The sequence below is a fragment of the Mytilus trossulus genome, unplaced genomic scaffold, assembly GCF_036588685.1.
Source record: "Mytilus trossulus isolate FHL-02 unplaced genomic scaffold, PNRI_Mtr1.1.1.hap1 h1tg000070l__unscaffolded, whole genome shotgun sequence".
Lineage (NCBI taxonomy): Eukaryota > Metazoa > Mollusca > Bivalvia > Mytilida > Mytilidae > Mytilus > Mytilus trossulus.
Genome location: NW_026963294.1, coordinates 5,749,448 through 5,770,252, shown reverse-complemented (window position 1 = coordinate 5,770,252; position 20,805 = coordinate 5,749,448). Strand labels below are relative to the sequence as shown.

Sequence of the window (20,805 nt, the reverse complement as noted above, 5' to 3'; positions counted from 1 at the left end):
TATCAAAGAACCCCAAGGTTTCAATTTTTGTTAAAATCAAACTAAGTTTAATTTTGGACCCTTTGGACCTTAATGTAGACCAATTTGAAAAAGGGACCAAAAATTAAGAATCTATATACACAATTAGATTCGGCATATTAAAGAACCCCAATTATTCAATTTTGATGAAATCAAACAAAGTTTAATTTTGGACCCTTTGGGCCCCTTTTTCCTTAACTGTTGGGACCAAAACTTCCAAAATCAATACCAACCTTCCTTTTATAGTCATAAACCTTGTGTTTAAATTTCATAGATTTCTATTCACTTATACTAACGCTATGGTGCGAAAACCAAGAAAAATGCTTATTTGGGTCCCTTTTTGGCCCCTAATTCCTAAACTGTTGGGACCAAAACTCCCAAAATCAATACCAACCTTCCTTTTGTGGTCATAAACATTGTGTTTAAATTTCATTGATTTCTATTTACTTTAACTAAAGTTATTGTGCGAAAACCAAGAATAATGCTTATTTGGGCCCTTTTTTGGCCCCTAATTCCTAAACTGTTGAAAATAAAACTCCCAAAATCAATCCCAACCTTTATTTTGTGGTTATAAACCTTGTGTCAAAATTTCATAGATTTCTATTAACTTAAACTAAAGTTATAGTGCGAAAACCAAGAAAATGCTTATTTGGGCCCTTTTTGGCCCCTAATTCCTAAAATGTTGGGACCAAAACTCCCAAAATCAATACCAGCCTTTCTTTTATGGTCATAAACCTTGTGTTAAAATTTCATAGATTTCTATTCACTTTTACTAAAGTTAGAGTGAGAAAACTAAAAGTATTCGGACGACGACGACGACGACGACGACGACGACGACGACGACGCCAACGTGATAGCAATATACGACGAAATTTTTTTCAAAATTTGCAGTCGTATAAAAATTATCTCCCATTGGTGCCATTTATTTGCATTAAAATTAAATATCTTTTTAAAGTCATAAGAAACCTCAAATCAAAAAAAAATAATGCATATGTTTTTTATAACTCAATGGATAGTTTTCATTGTAAAACTTATGTACATATACTTTTTTCTGAAGAGAATTCTTTAATTTATTCATATTTAGAAGAAGTTTACTGGATTTGAATTGCTTCCTTCCAGCAAGCAATTCCCCCCCGATATATTTACCGTATGCAAGGTGACCTCAGTGTGACCCATCTCGTAAAAATCCGGTGACCACAAATACGCATGGATGTCTTTAAAATAAACTATTATCTGAATTTACATGTTAAACACGTGCTCAAATTCCATGCTTTTTTGTTTATTTTTCGTCAATTGTTGACAAACAGGTGACATTTGTTAAACTTCGGCTTCAAAACACGAACTTTAATTACCTGCCATATTTTCACAACAACACTGACCGATAGAAAAAAAATTGACGATTATACGAAATTTACATGAAAAAAATTATAAATTCGAGCACAGAAGACTAAGTTTATGATGTTTGTATGCATTGGTTTAAGAATTGGAAGAACATTATTTTTCACCGGTCACTCGTTTCTTATGACTTTAAACTCATATGTGACTTATATTTCTTATTTTTATTTTCCAAAAATCTGCACTTAAACTTAACAAGAGTAAAAGTTATTTATTTTGTGGTGCATATATATCTACTCTGACAATTAAAATCATTGCATCAGGAGTAAAAACAGTCGATATGGTCTATTGATATTTTGTTAAAAAGGTCTTTCAACGTTAGATTGCCCAAGTTCAATCAGAAAGCTAAAGGATTACAATTTAGACATAGAATTGGGTACTACATACATGACAAATGAAATTTGGATTTTTAATAATTTAATTTTGAAAGATTTATACAGCTCAAATGGACTTCACCTTATATTCACAAAAAAAAAAACGGAAGAAAAGAAGAGAAAAAGACTTACTTCATCCTGTCTCCTTCTAATATCTTCTTCTGCTCTTAGTTTAGTTAATCTTTCTTCTTCTTCTGCTCGCTCTACTTTTCTTTGTTCCTAAAATAAAGAAACATAGTACTATCCATTATGAACACGCATTTATAATAAGAACACATCGAAAGAAAACTAAAGCAAATATATTGGTATCGATATAGACTGACAACGGCTTCCTTTGACATATCTATTAAGTTCTAGTTCTGGTTTTTGTGTAAAAAGTTCATACAAGAAGTTACATATAAAGACTGAGTATATCTATACTTGTTTCGTTAACAAAATATTCTATGTTAAATGGGTATTTTAAAAATTTATCATTAAAGTGGGTCTCATTGGGATGTTAGCATGATGCAGAATTTGACGATTTTTTGTAAAAAGAGATGTGAAAAGTAAGTCATGAGTGTCACAAGAAATTACAAACTCTATTATTATAATGATAAGCAGAAAACAGGATTCTGACAAACAATAAGCAGGATCCTGGATCAGACTCCACTCCGAACGAGACCTCCATCAAACAGGAATTAAATGATGTCCAGATCAGTAAAATCACTTTCAAGGTGTAAAGTTCAAGACATCAAATTATTCCATAAAACATAAGCTGTGTATTATGTCACCAAAGCTTAATATGGACAATTATGAATCAAATGATTTATAAAGAGCTATCTACCCTTCTTTCACGTAATTGTTGTAATTCTTCCTCTTCCTTTGCTTTTTCTTCTTTTCTTTGTTCTTCAAATTCAGCGATTTCCTGTTGTATTCTTTCAGCTTTCCTGACCTTTGCTTCCTGTAATTAAATGTACCAGTATTGATATTTCTTAAATGTTTGCAACCTTATCATATGATGAGTTGGTTGGTTTTTATACCACACCGAATAAAACAACATGGGTAAAATTGTCTTTCAAAAAATAATCCTGCAATTTCAGGTGATGTGATTGGTAACATAATTCATAAGATAATCGCATTATCGGGGGCATTGATGGTTTTAGTATCATTTTTGTTTTATCTGGAATTTTAGTTCTGATGTTCTGTGGTTGTTGAGGTTCATAAGTACTTCTAATTTCTTATATAGATTTGTTTTTCCCGTTTGAATTTTTTTAAACTAGTTATTTTTGGGGCCCTTTATTATTTGCTGTTCTGTGTGAGACAAGGATCTGTGTTGAAGGCTGAGCATGACCTATAATGGTTTACTTTTATAAATTGTGACATGAATGAAAAGTTGTCTCATTGGCACTCATACCACATCTTCTTATTTATATTTAGTGTTATGATGCTGTCACAACTTACCTCCATAGCTAGCTTAGCTTCATTTTCAGGTCTGTAAAAAAGTCAAGCATAAAATTATTTCAAAATACAAAATTCTGAACTCTGACATAAAAGTTTTATGTATGAAGAAAGAAAAAAAATGTAAAAAAAATACTTAATAATAATATTTTGTCATGTATGTAAGAAATGATAACAAAATGCTAGTAAAACTATAAATAAGCTAAGAGTGTTTCTAAGCAACTGTCTATTTAACTGTCAAAGCAATTATTTGCTACAGTTTTGCCTATTAATTATTACAAATTTCTAGCAACTATTGTTTAGCTAATAATAAGCAAACAGAAAGTGATATTACACATAAGCTTCCTTTTTGCTAATTTCAGTCAATAAAAAGTGAATCTTGACAACAGCATAATTAATTACAAAAAAAAACGTATAGCAAAATGCGAATCATTATTTATGCATATAGCATGTATGATTGAACAAATGCAAATATCACATAAAAGCAACAAATGCATGCAGCTTTAAAGAAAGATTAAGAAGAATATATATATACAATAAAATGTAATGAATAATTTAGATATTTTTTAACTTTTTCTCTTCTTCAAATTTTCTATATGATTAGGAAATGTGAAGGCTTTTGAAAAAATAATCAGTAGTGTGTAAGTCATTGATGGAAAAAAAATAGTCTTAAACTTAAAACTAGAGGCTCCAAAGAGCCTGTGTCGCTCACCTTGGTCTATGTGAATATTAAACAAAGGAAGCAGATGGATTCATGACAAAATTGTGTTTTGGTGATGGTGATGTGTTTGTAAATCTTACTTTACTAGTCTTGCTGCTTACATTTATCTCTATCTATAATGAACTTGGCCCAGTAGTTTCAGTGGAAAATGTTAATAAAAATTTACAAATTTTATGAAAATTGTTAAAAATTGACTATAAAGGACAATAACTCCTTAGGGGGTCAATTGACAATTTCGGTCATGTTGACTTATTTGTAAATCTTACTTTGCTGAACATAATTGCTGTTTACAGTTTATCTCTATCTATAATAAAATTTAAGATAATAACCAAAAACAGCAAAATTTCCTTAAAATTACCAATTCAGGGGCAGCAACCCAACAATGGGTTGTCAGATTCATCTGAAAATTATAGGGCAGATAGATCTTGATCTGATTAATAATTTTACCCCGTGTTGGATTTGCTCTAAATGCTTTGGTTTTTGAGTTATAAGCCAAAAACTGCATTTTACCCCTATGTTCTATTTTTAGCTGTGGCGGCCATCTTGATTTGATAGTCGGGTCACGCCACACATTTTTAAAACAAGATACCCCAAAGATGATGATTGCCAAGTCTGGATTAATTTGGCCCAGTAGTTTCAGAGGAGAAGATTTTTGTAAAAGATAACTAAGATTTACGAAAAATGGTTAAAAATTGACTATAAAGGGCAATAACTCCTAAACTGGTCAACTGACCATTTCGGTCATGTTGACTTATTTGTAAATCCTACTTTACTAAACATTATTGCTGTTTACAGTTTATCTCTATCTATAATAATATTCAAGATAATAACCAAAAACTGCAAAATTTCCACAAAATTACCAATTCAGGGGCAGCAACCCAACAACAGGTCGACCGATTCATCTGAAAATTTCAGGGCAGATAGATCTTGACCTGATAAACATTTTTACCCATGTCAGATTTGCTCTAAATGCTTTGGTTTTTGAGTTATAAGCCAAAAACTGCATTTTACCCCTATGTTCAATTTTTTGCCGTGGCGGCCATTTTGGTTGGATGACCGGGTCACGCCACACATTTTTTAAACTAGATACCCCAATGATGATTGTGGCCAAGTTTGGTTCAATTTGGCCCAGTAGTTTCAGAGGAGAAGATTTTTGTAAAAGATAACTAAGATTTACGAAAAATGGTTAAAAATTGACTATAAAGGGCAATAACTCCTAAACTGGTCAACTGACCATTTCGGTCATGTTGACTTATTTGTAAATCCTACTTTACTAAACATTATTGCTGTTTACAGTTTATCTCTATCTATAATAATATTCAAGATAATAACCAAAAACTGCAAAATTTCCACAAAATTACCAATTCAGGGGCAGCAACCCAACAACGGGTTGACCGATTCATCTGAAAATTTCAGGGCAGATAGATCTTGACCTGATAAACATTTTTACCTAATGTCAGATTTCCTCTAAATGCTTTGGTTTTTGAGTTATAAGCCAAAAACTGCAGTTTACCCCTATGTTCTATTTTTAGCCGTGGCGGCCATCTTGGTTGGTTGACCAGGTCACGCCACACATTTTTCAAACTAGATACCCCAATGATGATTGTGGCCAAGTTTGGTTCAATTTGGCCCAGTAGTTTCAGAGGAGAAGATTTTTGTAAAAGATAACTAAGATTTACGAAAAATGGTTAAAAATTGACTATAAAGGGCAATAACTCCTAAACGGGTCAACTGACCATTTCGGTCATGTTGACTTATTTGTAAATCCTACTTTACTAAACATTATTGCTGTTTACAGTTTATCTCTATCTATAATAATATTCAAGATAATAACCAAAAACTGCAAAATTTCCATAAAATTACCAATTCAGGGGCAGCAACCCAACAACGGGTTGACCGATTCATCTGAAAATTTCAGGGCAGATAGATCTTGACCTGATAAACATTTTTACCCCATGTCAGATTTCCTCTAAATGCTTTGGTTTTTGAGTTATAAGCCAAAAACTGCATTTTACCCCTATGTTCTATTTTTAGCCGTGGCGGCCATCTTGGTTGGTTGACCGGGTCACGCCACACATTTTTTAAACTAGATACCCCAATGATGATTGTGGCCAAGTTTGGTTCAATTTGGCCCAGTAGTTTCAGAGGAGAAGATTTTTGTAAAAGTTAACAACGACGACGGACGCTGGACGCCGGACGCCGGACGCAAAGTGATGGGAAAAGCTCACTTGGCCCTTCGGGCCAGGTGAGCTAAAAAAAGAAGGTTGTTCATTAAGAACTGAAAAAAAAGTTAGGGTAGGTAGGTAGGGATTTTTTTTTATTTTATGTTTTTTTTACATTGAATCTATGGGAGCAACATTCTGACTTTAACAGTGCTTTATGAAAAACGACAATAATTTTTTTAGGGTAGGCTATTTTTAAGTCGAAAAAGTAGGGACGGTAGGGTTACTGGAACCACACATATATTTTTATTTGGCCTTAGGAAATATATATTAACTATTGAACAGAGCAGTAGATCTCAAACAGTTATTACCTCCTTTAACACAGAGACACACATTTTTTTCGCTTCATGTCATGCTTTTCAAAAAACTTTTCAACCAATACGCAGTAAACAATATATGCATTTATATTAAGCAAAAAGCGTGTGTATACCTCTGAAGCCACCCAAAATTCTCAACAAATTTTTCTCTCACAAAAGTCCAAAAAAAATACTATGAAAAATTATGATCCTCTCTGTAAATTCAGCAGAAAAAGTTAGACAAAGTGTCCAGATTTGAAATAGTGTCTATGATAGGAACAAATCAGATATACTTCTGTTTCTGGAATGTTCACTCAGATTTATTCAAGTCAATCTTTTTAAAGAGGTTGAGAATTAAGGCTGGCCTCACAAATTATTCAAACTTATCCCAACATTCTTATCAATATAAACACTTCAATTTCTACCTACTTCAATACACAAGCGATTAATTCATGGCCTGACCCTTCTCTGTTTCACAAATCAGATGCATGAATATAAAATTCAAAATCTGTCAAAACTTTGAGACACTAATTAAGTTAAAATTCTTGTATTTATATATGGAGCTCTTAAATATTTCAGGACCTCCATAATTTGATTTCAGGATCTCTTAATCAAAATTAAGTATATCCTGAATTATTTTAGGCTTCCACAATTCAATTTCAATATATCATGAAATCATTTTCAAAATATTCATAAATTGAATAATGGAGGTTATAAATATCTCAGGATATCTTAATTTGTAGCATGGAAGTCCTCACAGACTTATGGACATCCTAAATTCAAAATATAAAGGTCGTGAAATATCTAAAGAGGTCAGTAAATACAATAATCTTAACTAAATTTGTGCCTCATACAAAACTGCATAATGCATTTCAGATATAGCATTTCAAACTTTTAAATGCTAAAATAAAATACTATTGGCAAACCGCTCTTGTTTCATGATTTGACTCAGGAGAGAAAATAATACATGTATAAATATCAAACTTTATGAAAAATGGCACTAATTAAAATATTGGATTATTAGGCCATATTGAATATGTAAATCTGTAGAAGTTTGGTCCAATTTAAAGATTCTATGTTAAAGAACAGGAAAGCCCTTCAATATCTAAATAGAAAGTATATAGGATAGCAGATCAAAATATTAACCTTGTTTGACATGTTTTTAAAATTAAAAGAAGGGACAACAGAAATTTATTTTTCGGTTGCACCATATAATTATTGAATCAAAACTAAACACATCTATTATCCTTTAAATAACCATTATTGTAAGAAAGAGTTTTGGAACAGTTTGCCAACAATATTTGATGATATTTGTCCACTCTTTAGACTTACGGGGCTCTGCGAGTCTCACTAAAAGTTAGTACATTACATTTATTAGTATATACCTAGCAAAATATTGTACTACATCTAAAGCTTAACTAAAATGACTAAGAGTTATTTCCACTTTGACTATCCAAACACAATTTTTCTATTATATATACTTAGCAAAATATTGTACTACATTTAAAGCTAAACTAAAATCTCTCAGAGTTTTCTCCACTTTGACCAACACAACACAATTATTCTCTATAATGTATTAATAAAATAGTTCAAGTAAATATCATATATCTAGAAAATATATTTTGAGTTTAGTCAAATGAAAATGTAATGAATGAAAGTGTGAGTTACCAATTTACTCATTTATAAAACTTAAAAAGTGTCAGCACTATCATAAAACAATAGAAATATATGTATCATGAGTTTCTTCAAAGTGCCTGGTCCAGAATAAGACTGATTTTAGGGTTTATGTCAAACTGTTTACCAAGTGAATAGACCAGTAACCAGTTTATTGTTGTGACCTAATACTTTTGCAGCAAGCTCTGAATCTACAACAACCAAGCAGTGTTCTAGAATTGACTGGTTTATCTGGTAACCTACAACACTCAAACAGTATTCAAGAAACTACTGAAATGGAAGGTAAACCGTAATTTAAGAATAAGGTTTGACTCAGAAGAAATATTAAGCTTTAAAATGAGTAAGGGAAGAGTAATTCATGATATTGAAATGAATAAAGGAAAGAGATATCTTTACCATTTTAGGAATAATAGGCTCAGCTTCAATAGAAATTTCTGGTTTTCGAAATAGGTAAAAGATAGATTCAATGAATATGATAGGAAAAGCATCAATAATGAGTTTTGGCTTAAAAAAAGATAAAGGATAGATTCAATGCATGACCAGAAGATGGATAAATGATAAAGGATAGATTCAATGCATGGTCAGAAGATGGATAAAGGATAAAGGATAGATTCAATGCATAATCAGAAGATGAATAAAGGAAAAGATGTCTAAATAAGAAGATTTTGGAGCACACTGGTGTTTCGTCACTTACACTTCTTGAGTTTCTTCACTGTACAAGGAAAACACGAAAAAGGAGGATTATATATATTATACATACATGATACACATAAATGCAAAAGAAAAACATCTAATATAAATATATATTAATATATGCATGTTGAATAACAGTTAAACAAGTAAAATAAAATTTTAAGCAATTCCAGCATTTATTGAAAATCGGACCTTGAAGATTGTTTTTCAAGTAGGAAGAAATAATTTATTGTTTTTTTTATCTCCCCTTAGTTCAAAGATTTGTTAACTTGCATGTATACATTTCACAAAATGCTCTGTACATTCTGTATAAGAATATATTATTTTTTTCTCAATTTATTATTTTAGAAAATAGTCCTTTTTAATCATGTTAATGATCATTTAAAAAAGATTTCTTAAAGCAGACAAACAATGTACATTTCATTCTCATAAATTCCTGCAAATTGAACTTTTCCCATTCTTAACTGTGAAAAAGTACTCCCAGTGAATATAAAAATTTATTTTAGAACAGTACTTACTGTGTGGGGGCTTCTTCTGTGTCAGACATTGTGATGGTTTAATGTACAAGCCTAAAAATAAACAATAGAACAAATTAATAAATAACATCAACTCTATGGAGAGGACAATCTTAGATGCAAAAATTGTGCCAGATCCTTACTGTCAATGTTTTTTTCTACAATCAATTATGTTTAAACAAAGCTAACTCTTCTCTGTGTATGTGACCATGGAATGTATTCCTCTGCAGCAGTGTGCCCGATATTAATTCGCATATACTTTATTGTTCTGTTTTTGGCAAACCATTTACTGAACTATTTTAGAACATTATATTCGTTTCTGTATCTTTTTTTTAAATTCATTCCACAGGTTGAGTAATTAGAAGAGATTGGTGCTTTAAAAATCTTCCACATATCTATATGCCTATCCCAAGTCAGTATCATTAAATCTTGTCATTTATTGTCTTTACATCCATCTTAGATTTTATTTATTGAGGAATTTCCATGTTGATGACAGTTTATTTTATAGTCTCTAATCAACCATGCTTTAATTAATATACTATATTTTACTAGATCATTCAGAATCTAATGTATTCTAAGTAATATTTTTATAAGCATACACCAAAACGTTCTAAACAATGAAAATTGAGCCAATGATGTAACGTTATTTTCATTTTGGGCATAGAAACAATGAGATTACCTATTGTCCTTTAGATTCCAAAAAGGTGAATTTGGGGATGACTTATTGTGAACTAAAGTATTGACCCATGATTGTCAATATTTTTCAATCTTTTTATTCCATATCCCCTTTTTGTCATGTGTAAGAAAAGTTTATATAGGGTGATTGTTACGACTCATTCATGATACTATCTATTGAATTTTCAGTGGGGGATTGTTGAGTGATTCCATCAATTTCCAACAGTCACCATAAAAAATCACCACCTAAAGAGGTTTTTAACTGAACAACCTTTTAGTGTAATATATTTTTATAATGAATGAAATAATGTAAAAAAGTACACCTCCTCTGCAAGTGATTTATTATAAGATTGTTTCCACAAACTTTTATGCCTCTGTAAAAATGCATTTGTTTTATTTATAGAAGCACAATGTTATTTAAAGAAGAAAGATATATATATATAATGTTGTTATAAGTGTTAATGAGTTTTTGTAAGCCCTGGTTGATTGACAGTAATATATCTTCTTAAGTAATCTGGCAAAAAATGAGGAAAAATCCTGACACATTTTTGTCAAGTCTACATTTTTCAAAAACACTGGCATGTAATACCTTTTAATCATTGTTATTCTACAGAAACACTTCCGACAAGTAATACAATTCTTTAGAGAGTTCCAGTAGTGAAAATGGTTGAAATTACAATGTATTTTGTTGGAGTCCTTAGATGACAAAGGAGTAGGGGCAATAAGGCCCTTATTTGGCCCAAAAATTACTGCACATTTTAAAGTTATCATACATATTCTTTAAATACTGAAAACTTGTCTAAGGTATAAGGTACTTAGAAAAACCATACAGATTTGACCTCGAACAAGTTTCTATGGCAACACATCATAACCTAATTTGAAAGAGCCGTGGTGTAGTGGTTAGTGCATCGAACTACTAACACAAAGGTTCCTGGTTCGATTCACGTTTGGGATGAAAATTTCAGGAACTCAATTTTCGGCTCTCCCTTGACACCATTTGCGAGTATGGTCTTGAGGAAACAATGATAGTCCGTCGGACGGGGACGATAAATGGCTGACCCGTGTTAAGAGAGAGCCATATCTCTTGCACGTTAAAGACACCCTTGTAGATTTGGAAAAAGAGTAGGCTAATGCCGCTACAAGGTAGCACTCGCACCTGCAAAGTGGAAAGGGATTAATATAAATTGCAAAACTTGTTTCCCAATCCACTATAAATAAATATGTTTAAACTAAACCTAATTTGCATATTTTGTTAAATTTTGTGATTTTCCTTGTTTTTTTCATCAAATTTCAAGTACATTTTAGACTGAAAAAGTATGTGTGCACCTAAGAAACAACTTTATATTTGGTGAGATAATGCCAATAGTTATAATAAAGCTTTTGCTAAATTATTTTGTTGTTTCTCGGCTGCGCAGGATGTTTCCACAACGGAATTAAAGTCAGAAAACTGCATAAATTCTGTATTTTTCATCATTTTTGTGAAAACAGTACATATCATGACGTAATTGTGACGTCATCAGATAAAAATCTTAATGTTTTCCATTTATATATTTTTTGACCTCATGCATTTCTAAACATTATGTGCCAATTTGAAAAAGTTATCAAACATTTATTTTTCTTGGGCCAAAACTAGGCCTTAATGCCCCTACTCCTTTCATTTCTTGTTGTATTGTAACATTAACATATCATTGCGTTCTAATTTTTTTGTTTATCTAAAACAATATGTACTATTATTACAACATCTTGATGCATTTCATTCTAAACCCCATCCCTGAACTTGTTTGTCATATTGGAGTCTTCATTAAGCAGTCTTTAGAACTGAGGGAGTCAGACCCATGTCAGACAAGCTCATGATTGTGTTTTATAAATAAATTTATAATTTGAACTCTTAAAATATGTTTTATTATATTGTATTGTATTTCATTGTACTAAAATGTATAATTGTTTGTTTGTATTGTTTGACCCTTATAGGTGTAATTTTGCAATACAGATATATTAATTATAAAGCTTTAGGAAAATATCTGGTGCATTCTATGGAATAATTGCTGACTAGATTTTCGTTATTACATTTGTACTTGGTATCTACATGTATGATACAATCGTGATAATAATCGTTCGCACCTGTTGTTGTTACCAGTAGAGAGTGTTGCATCTTTAACAATTATGTGAGATGATGAGTTAGCTATCCTTGACAGCTGAAGAGAAGCTACTATATGGTATTGCTTATATCCAGGTCATTTGAACTCTGGTGGATAGTACTCCTTATTTAATTTTATGTATTGAGGAAAATTTTAGCATGGTATTTCTCCTTCCTAGTTTTACAGTTAAGATATAAGATTACTAAAATATTCATTTTAGTTTAATAATTTTTTTTATTTTTTTTTTTGGGGGGGGGTCCAATATTGATCACATTCTAGACATATGATACATAACTTCATGTTCTAATGATATCTTCATTTTGACTATCAACTTTTACTGAAACATTCAACTGACTATCTAGTTTCTCAAGATTTTACAATCGCTATCGTGGGATCGAGATGTCAAGTAACAAACTACACACACAATAGACAATACAATAGCAATAATATTCATTACAAAAAAATACTGATGAAACAGACTTCACTATTGGCTTCTTATTTAATTTCACATGATATATAATATATTCTTTGTTTATAAAACCTGAAGGAATGTCTTTAAAACACTTTATGAATCATCATCTTGGCTTGAATCACTGGTGAAATTTTAAGTGCGATCAAGGATTCGTATAGTGTATTGTATACTTATTCTTAGTGCAATTCAATTATTGCTAAGTGAAAGATGTTAAATTTTGACAAACAGCAAAAAATATGAAGACTTAAACATTTTCACAGCCTCAATAACTGTATAAAGGCACATCAAAGTTTTGATAGATTTTTTCTTATATTGTTTCTTATTTGAATGTGGCTTTTCCCATTAGCTTTACTGCCTTCACCCTCCCCTTTTGACTTATGTAATAAAAAGTTACATTCAAACAAATATTTATGAATTATTGTCATTTTGTTAATTTTCTATGACATCAGACTCTGACTTCTCTTGAACTGGATTTTATAAATGTGCGTATTGTCAATGGAGGTATAGGGGAAGGGTTGAGATCTCATAAACAAGTTTAACCCGCCACATTTTTGCGCCTGTCCCAAGTCAGGGACCTCTGGTCTTTGCTAGTCTTGTATTATTTTAATTTTCGTTTCTTGTGTACAATTTGGAAATTAGTATGGCATCCATTATCACTAAACTAGTATATATATTTGTTTAGGGGCCAGCTGAAGGATGCCTCGGGGTGTGGGAATTTCTCACTACATTAAAGACCTGTTGGTGACCTTCTGCTGTTGTTTTTTCTATGGTCGGGTTGTTGTCTCTTTGACACATTCCCCATTTCCATTCTCAATTTTATAGTATTGTAATCAAAATAATACTGTCATTAAAAGACTTCTCATCAATATTGTATAACAATAAAAAGCAAAATAATGAAAATATCAATTTTCCAGAGTAGACACGATCCCAATAATCAAGTCTCCATATCTTATTAGTAAACTTTAAATCTTCCACTGAAACAACAGCAACAAACCAAGAATATGCAAATGCTTGGAAATCCTAAACCTTCGTTAATTTCTTTTCCACTTGATGAAAGAAAGTGTAATAGACCTTCCTCCTACACTAAGATATATAAATAAACAATTGAACATTCTTGTTAGTATGATGCTAATTAACTAACTGTCAAACTGCTGATCTCCACAGTGAACACATATTATGTAATATGTGTATAATAAGGTATCATTTTTCTTTGAATTATCTTTAATTAATTTGTGATATGGATGGGGGTCTACATATATGATTCATTTAGGTTAATTTTTATCCTATTGTTTTAATTATTTGGGTAAAATTATCTATTTTCGTTATATTTCAGCATCAAAGCATTTTTTCATAATTTTTTGGTCAATTTTTCTATATTTTCATTTCTTATATATTAGAAGATGTGGTATTAGTGCCAATGAGACAATTCTCCATTAGTCATAGTTGTAAATTAAACCATAAAGTCAAAGTTAGCCGGTTTTTGCTCTATTCTCTTAACACCATATGCATCAAAGGGAAAATATCTTGATTGATTCAAATAAAATAGGAACAACATTATTCTGTACCATATGAACTGGCAAACTAGTATAGGAATTCCTTTACCAATTCAAACTACTGTTGAATCATCTATATTAACAGATGTCAATTGTTTTGCTATTATGAGGGATGTCTTATTAAATGGTCTAATCATTTGCTCAAAACCAAGCAAACAAGAATGTGTCCAAAGTACACGGATGCCCCACTTGCACTATCCTTTTCCATGTTCCATGGACCGTGAAATTGGGTAATAATCTCATTTGGCATTAGAATTAGAAAGATTATACTATTGGGAACATGTGTACTAAGTTTCAAGTTGATCGGACTTCACTACCTTGACCAAAAACTTTAACCCAAACGGAGCCACAGACCAGAAAACATAATGCCCCTCTACTATCGTAGGTGGGGCATAAAAATCCTGTTTAAGAGATTTAAATTTTCAGTGGGGGATTGTTGAGTGATTCCATCAATTTCCAACAGTCACCATAAAAAATCACCACCTAAAGAGGTTTTTAACTGAACAACCTTTTAGTGTAATATATTTTTATAATGAATGAAATAATGTAAAAAAGTACACCTCCTCTGCAAGTGATTTATTATAAGATTGTTTCCACAAACTTTTATGCCTCTGTAAAAATGCATTTGTTTTATTTATAGAAGCACAATGTTATTTAAAGAAGAAAGATATATATATATAATGTTGTTATAAGTGTTAATGAGTTTTTGTAAGCCCTGGTTGATTGACAGTAATATATCTTCTTAAGTAATCTGGCAAAAAATGAGGAAAAATCCTGACACATTTTTGTCAAGTCTACATTTTTCAAAAACACTGGCATGTAATACCTTTTAATCATTGTTATTCTACAGAAACACTTCCGACAAGTATGACAATTCTTTAGAGAGTTCCAGTAGTGAAAATGGTTGAAATTGCAATGTATTTTGTTGGAGTCCTTAGATGACAAAGGAGTAGGGGCAATAAGGCCCTTATTTGGCCCAAAAATTACTGCACATTTTAAAGTTATCATACATATTCTTTAAATACTGAAAACTTGTCTAAGGTATAAGGTACTTAGAAAAACCATACAGATTTGACCTCGAACAAGTTTCTATGGCAACACATCATAACCTAATTTGAAAGAGCCGTGGTGTAGTGGTTAGTGCATCGAACTACTAACACAAAGGTTCCTGGTTCGATTCCCGTTTGGGATGAAAATTTCAGGAACTCAATTTTCGGCTCTCCCTTGACACCATTTGCGAGTATGGTCTTGAGGAAACAATGATAGTCCGTCGGACGGGGACGATAAATGGCTGACCCGTGTTAAGAGAGAGCCATATCTCTTGCACGTTAAAGACACCCTTGTAGATTTGGAAAAAGAGTAGGCTAATGCCGCTACAAGGTAGCACTCGCACCTGCAAAGTGGAAAGGGATTAATATAAATTGCAAAACTTGTTTCCCAATCCACTATAAATAAATATGTTTAAACTAAACCTAATTTGCATATTTTGTTAAATTTTGTGATTTTCCTTGTTTTTTTTCATCAAATTTCAAGTACATTTTAGACTGAAAAAGTATGTGTGCACCTAAGAAACAACTTTATATTTGGTGAGATAATGCCAATAGTTATAATAAAGCTTTTGCTAAATTATTTTGTTGTTTCTCGGCTGCGCAGGATGTTTCCACAACGGAATTAAAGTCAGAAAACTGCATAAATTCTGTATTTTTCATCATTTTTGTGAAAACAGTACATATCATGACGTAATTGTGACGTCATCAGATAAAAATCTTAATGTTTTCCATTTATATATTTTTTGACCTCATGCATTTCTAAACATTATGTGCCAATTTGAAAAAGTTATCAAACATTTATTTTTCTTGGGCCAAAACTAGGCCTTAATGCCCCTACTCCTTTCATTTCTTGTTGTATTGTAACATTAACATATCATTGCGTTCTAATTTTTTTGTTTATCTAAAACAATATGTACTATTATTACAACATCTTGATGCATTTCATTCTAAACCCCATCCCTGAACTTGTTTGTCATATTGGAGTCTTCATTAAGCAGTCTTTAGAACTGAGGGAGTCAGACCCATGTCAGACAAGCTCATGATTGTGTTTTATAAATAAATTTATAATTTGAACTCTTAAAATATGTTTTATTATATTGTATTGTATTTCATTGTACTAAAATGTATAATTGTTTGTTTGTATTGTTTGACCCTTATAGGTGTAATTTTGCAATACAGATATATTAATTATAAAGCTTTAGGAAAATATCTGGTGCATTCTATGGAATAATTGCTGACTAGATTTTCGTTATTACATTTGTACTTGGTATCTACATGTATGATACAATCGTGATAATAATCGTTCGCACCTGTTGTTGTTACCAGTAGAGAGTGTTGCATCTTTAACAATTATGTGAGATGATGAGTTAGCTATCCTTGACAGCTGAAGAGAAGCTACTATATGGTATTGCTTATATCCAGGTCATTTGAACTCTGGTGGATAGTACTCCTTATTTAATTTTATGTATTGAGGAAAATTTTAGCATGGTATTTCTCCTTCCTAGTTTTACAGTTAAGATATAAGATTACTAAAATATTCATTTTAGTTTAATAATTTTTTTTATTTTTTTTTTTGGGGGGGGGTCCAATATTGATCACATTCTAGACATATGATACATAACTTCATGTTCTAATGATATCTTCATTTTGACTATCAACTTTTACTGAAACATTCAACTGACTATCTAGTTTCTCAAGATTTTACAATCGCTATCGTGGGATCGAGATGTCAAGTAACAAACTACACACACAATAGACAATACAATAGCAATAATATTCATTACAAAAAAATACTGATGAAACAGACTTCACTATTGGCTTCTTATTTAATTTCACATGATATATAATATATTCTTTGTTTATAAAACCTGAAGGAATGTCTTTAAAACACTTTATGAATCATCATCTTGGCTTGAATCACTGGTGAAATTTTAAGTGCGATCAAGGATTCGTATAGTGTATTGTATACTTATTCTTAGTGCAATTCAATTATTGCTAAGTGAAAGATGTTAAATTTTGACAAACAGCAAAAAATATGAAGACTTAAACATTTTCACAGCCTCAATAACTGTATAAAGGCACATCAAAGTTTTGATAGATTTTTTCTTATATTGTTTCTTATTTGAATGTGGCTTTTCCCATTAGCTTTACTGCCTTCACCCTCCCCTTTTGACTTATGTAATAAAAAGTTACATTCAAACAAATATTTATGAATTATTGTCATTTTGTTAATTTTCTATGACATCAGACTCTGACTTCTCTTGAACTGGATTTTATAAATGTGCGTATTGTCAATGGAGGTATAGGGGAAGGGTTGAGATCTCATAAACAAGTTTAACCCGCCACATTTTTGCGCCTGTCCCAAGTCAGGGACCTCTGGTCTTTGCTAGTCTTGTATTATTTTAATTTTCGTTTCTTGTGTACAATTTGGAAATTAGTATGGCATCCATTATCACTAAACTAGTATATATATTTGTTTAGGGGCCAGCTGAAGGATGCCTCGGGGTGTGGGAATTTCTCACTACATTAAAGACCTGTTGGTGACCTTCTGCTGTTGTTTTTTCTATGGTCGGGTTGTTGTCTCTTTGACACATTCCCCATTTCCATTCTCAATTTTATAGTATTGTAATCAAAATAATACTGTCATTAAAAGACTTCTCATCAATATTGTATAACAATAAAAAGCAAAATAATGAAAATATCAATTTTCCAGAGTAGACACGATCCCAATAATCAAGTCTCCATATCTTATTAGTAAACTTTAAATCTTCCACTGAAACAACAGCAACAAACCAAGAATATGCAAATGCTTGGAAATCCTAAACCTTCGTTAATTTCTTTTCCACTTGATGAAAGAAAGTGTAATAGACCAGTCCCTTGCAGAAATAAATCCTGACATTTTTTTTAATCAGGATATCTCAAGATTATCCTGGGATATCCTGAAAATATCCTGTAAAGCATTTAGCCCTTTTTCTAGGGAAAAAAATAATGGGAGAATTTCAGGAAATGTCAGGACTTTCAAATCAAGCAGCTTTAAACTAGGGGAATTCTCAGGATATCTCAAGACTTTAAAAAATAAATATAATATAGACCAGGATATGTCAGGACTTTTCCTTCAACATTCATCCAACTTTCAGATACTTTACAAATTCTTTCTGAATGCAAAAAAAAAATAAAGTCCTGGATGATTCCTGGTATTGAGACTTAAAAATAATATAATCTATATCACAAATTCAACTAAATAAGAAAGAAAATCTTTGGGATTAACATTATCTGTTGTTTGTTAAAAAAAGTAAATACATATATTCACATGAAAATAGTGTTTTAGCCAGGATTTGTGTAGGGTTAGAGAATAGTCATTAGTGGGAAGAAACTAAAACTATTTTGTCAAACATTTTTGAAATACACAAGTTATTAATGGCATAGTGCAAAGATTATTGGTGTTAATTAAAGATATTAAACATATTTTGACAGTTAACTTATTTACACAGTTACTGATATTCTTCCTGTTCATGGACGCATAACGAGGACAGTATTCCAAAGTAATAGATTTTTGCAATAAAAACAGCAGGGTGTCCGAGAAACTCCAGAGCTTGTCTATCATAACAGCCAATTTACTTCAGAGTAATCATTGGTCTATTAGCCTAAGCAGGTTAAGATTATAATTTAAATGACACATCAATAATAAATCACGTTCCGAACTATTTTGGAAGTGTTGAAAAACACATAATTTAGTCATTGCCGTATAGATCTATATGCAAAGTGTTTGGTTTTATTTACAATACCGGTGGTACATTTTATTGTTTTAAAACTGGTAACACTGCGTGTGGGACTGTCACTGCCGTTACTGGTTTGCTGCAAGAAGTTTTTTTTACTCTTCCTTTCCCTAAAGATGTAAATTCTGATTTTCTCCAAGTTCACATATGTGCCTTTCTATTAATTGTCGTCCGGCATATACATAACTTAGAAAAATATCAGATCAATGATAGATAGGCCCAACGACAGACGTTTCTCAATGTATGTACAATGTAAACAAACCTTGACCTCGTGGTTTTAATCGTACTGAACAGTTCGACCCTAAAAATACCTTCCAAGTGAGTCCACTTGTTTATTCACATGCACCATGTGCCGTTTAAACTAAAGATTATTTATTTATTATACTTAATAAAACTGCATATTAATAAATATTTGTTTGCGACACCCTTGATTTATTTTCATACTTCCGTTACGGCACAGATCAACTTCTGGCCGATATTATCTGGGGCGAGATTGTCACAGTCTCAACGTCAGCGTAAGTGCACTCTTGGGTAATACGTCACCAAAATGGAGATTACGCTGATGGAAACACGGAAAAGACATTTCCAGACAGAAAGATTTCAGATAAGTGCATTACAAATTTAATTTAACATGACAGACATATGTATATTATTATAAAATATAATTTGTTGAGGAACTATGATTTTTGTTATGGTTTCTTTGCAACATCAGAAAGTCTGAAAGCATATTTGAAACAAAATGAATAATTGTTTCCACATATGATTATTGGTAGTTACCTAAAATTTATAGTTTTTGAATTGTTTGAACTGTTCTTTTGTGAAAATAATAAGTAGCCAGTTTTTTTAATCTTCAGGGAATAAAAAGGGGGAGGGTTTTGAAATGAATTTGATTCCTCAAGAGCTTCCGATGTAGTGTATAAACAGGCAACAACATTTCAATTGAATTTTATTGCTTTAAAACATCTAGAACAATTGATTCTTTGTGGATTTTTTTTATACTTTTAGGGGATTGCCAGTTTTGATAGTATAGTAAAACAGATTCCGTGGAGATTTCAGTTACATTTATTCAGCAATTCTACTTGGAAGAACAGAGACAACAAAATATTACAGAAAGAAGCAGAAACTTTACATGTATCCTTTTATATTATTATATCTGACGCATAGTTACTTTAGTTTTAATATTGGGTGGGTACTGCAGCAGATCCAGCCATTTTAAATGGCTGGATCTGTCCTTGATTAGAATAAGTAAATATGGATTTAAAATAATTTAAGAAAATATTTGCAATAGAAAAATGTGCATTTAAAAATGATACCAGGGCAAACACCTACCTTATCAGTTGTGTATTCAGGGGAGGGTTCTGGGTTTTTTTTTGTGGACAATCTATACATTTGAATAGGGACATATAGTTGAACCCCCTTTTATTATCCAGGGTTGGGAACACCCCTTTTTGAAATGACTGGATCTGCCCTTGTTTAAAATAAGGAATATGGATTCAAACTAATTTAAGAAAATATTTGCAATAGAAGAAAAATGTGCATTAAAAAAGGATTTTACTCAAATTTTGTAATTTCTTATAAATAGAATTCATGCAAGACATTTATTGGTCCTGAAGTAAGGACATTCTCAGAATATTCACAGGATATTCTCAGGATATACCAGGACCAACTAAATGCAAGCAAATCTAATCCTGACAAACTGAGGACATTGTCAGGATATTCACAGGATATACCAGGATTATCCCAGGGCTTACTCAATGCAAGCAAATCTGTAAATCCTGACATCAGGATAATTTCCTG

At 31.6% G+C, this 20,805-nt stretch overlaps 1 protein-coding gene across 16 annotated transcripts in view; it reads right to left on the bottom strand.

Annotated features, from left to right (window-relative positions):
* Positions 1–20,805, bottom strand: part of LOC134699486 (troponin T, skeletal muscle-like) — a 39,220-nt gene that overhangs the window by 10,600 nt on the left and 7,815 nt on the right. For 5 of the 16 annotated variants that reach the window (XM_063561079.1, XM_063561078.1, XM_063561080.1 and 2 more), the window contains exons 2-7: positions 9,349–9,399; positions 8,832–8,849; positions 7,796–7,813; positions 3,228–3,258; positions 2,611–2,727; positions 1,920–2,006 (exon numbers count right to left, since the gene is read on the bottom strand). In XM_063561079.1, the coding sequence (XP_063417149.1) occupies positions 1,920–2,006; positions 2,611–2,727; positions 3,228–3,258; positions 7,796–7,813; positions 8,832–8,849; positions 9,349–9,377 (300 nt within the window). In that variant the 5' untranslated portion in view covers positions 9,378–9,399. The remainder of the gene's footprint in view (positions 1–1,919; positions 2,007–2,610; positions 2,728–3,227; positions 3,259–7,795; positions 7,814–8,831; positions 8,850–9,348; positions 9,400–20,805) is intronic. The other 11 variants (XM_063561085.1, XM_063561081.1, XM_063561086.1 and 8 more) reach the window with 3 other exon arrangements.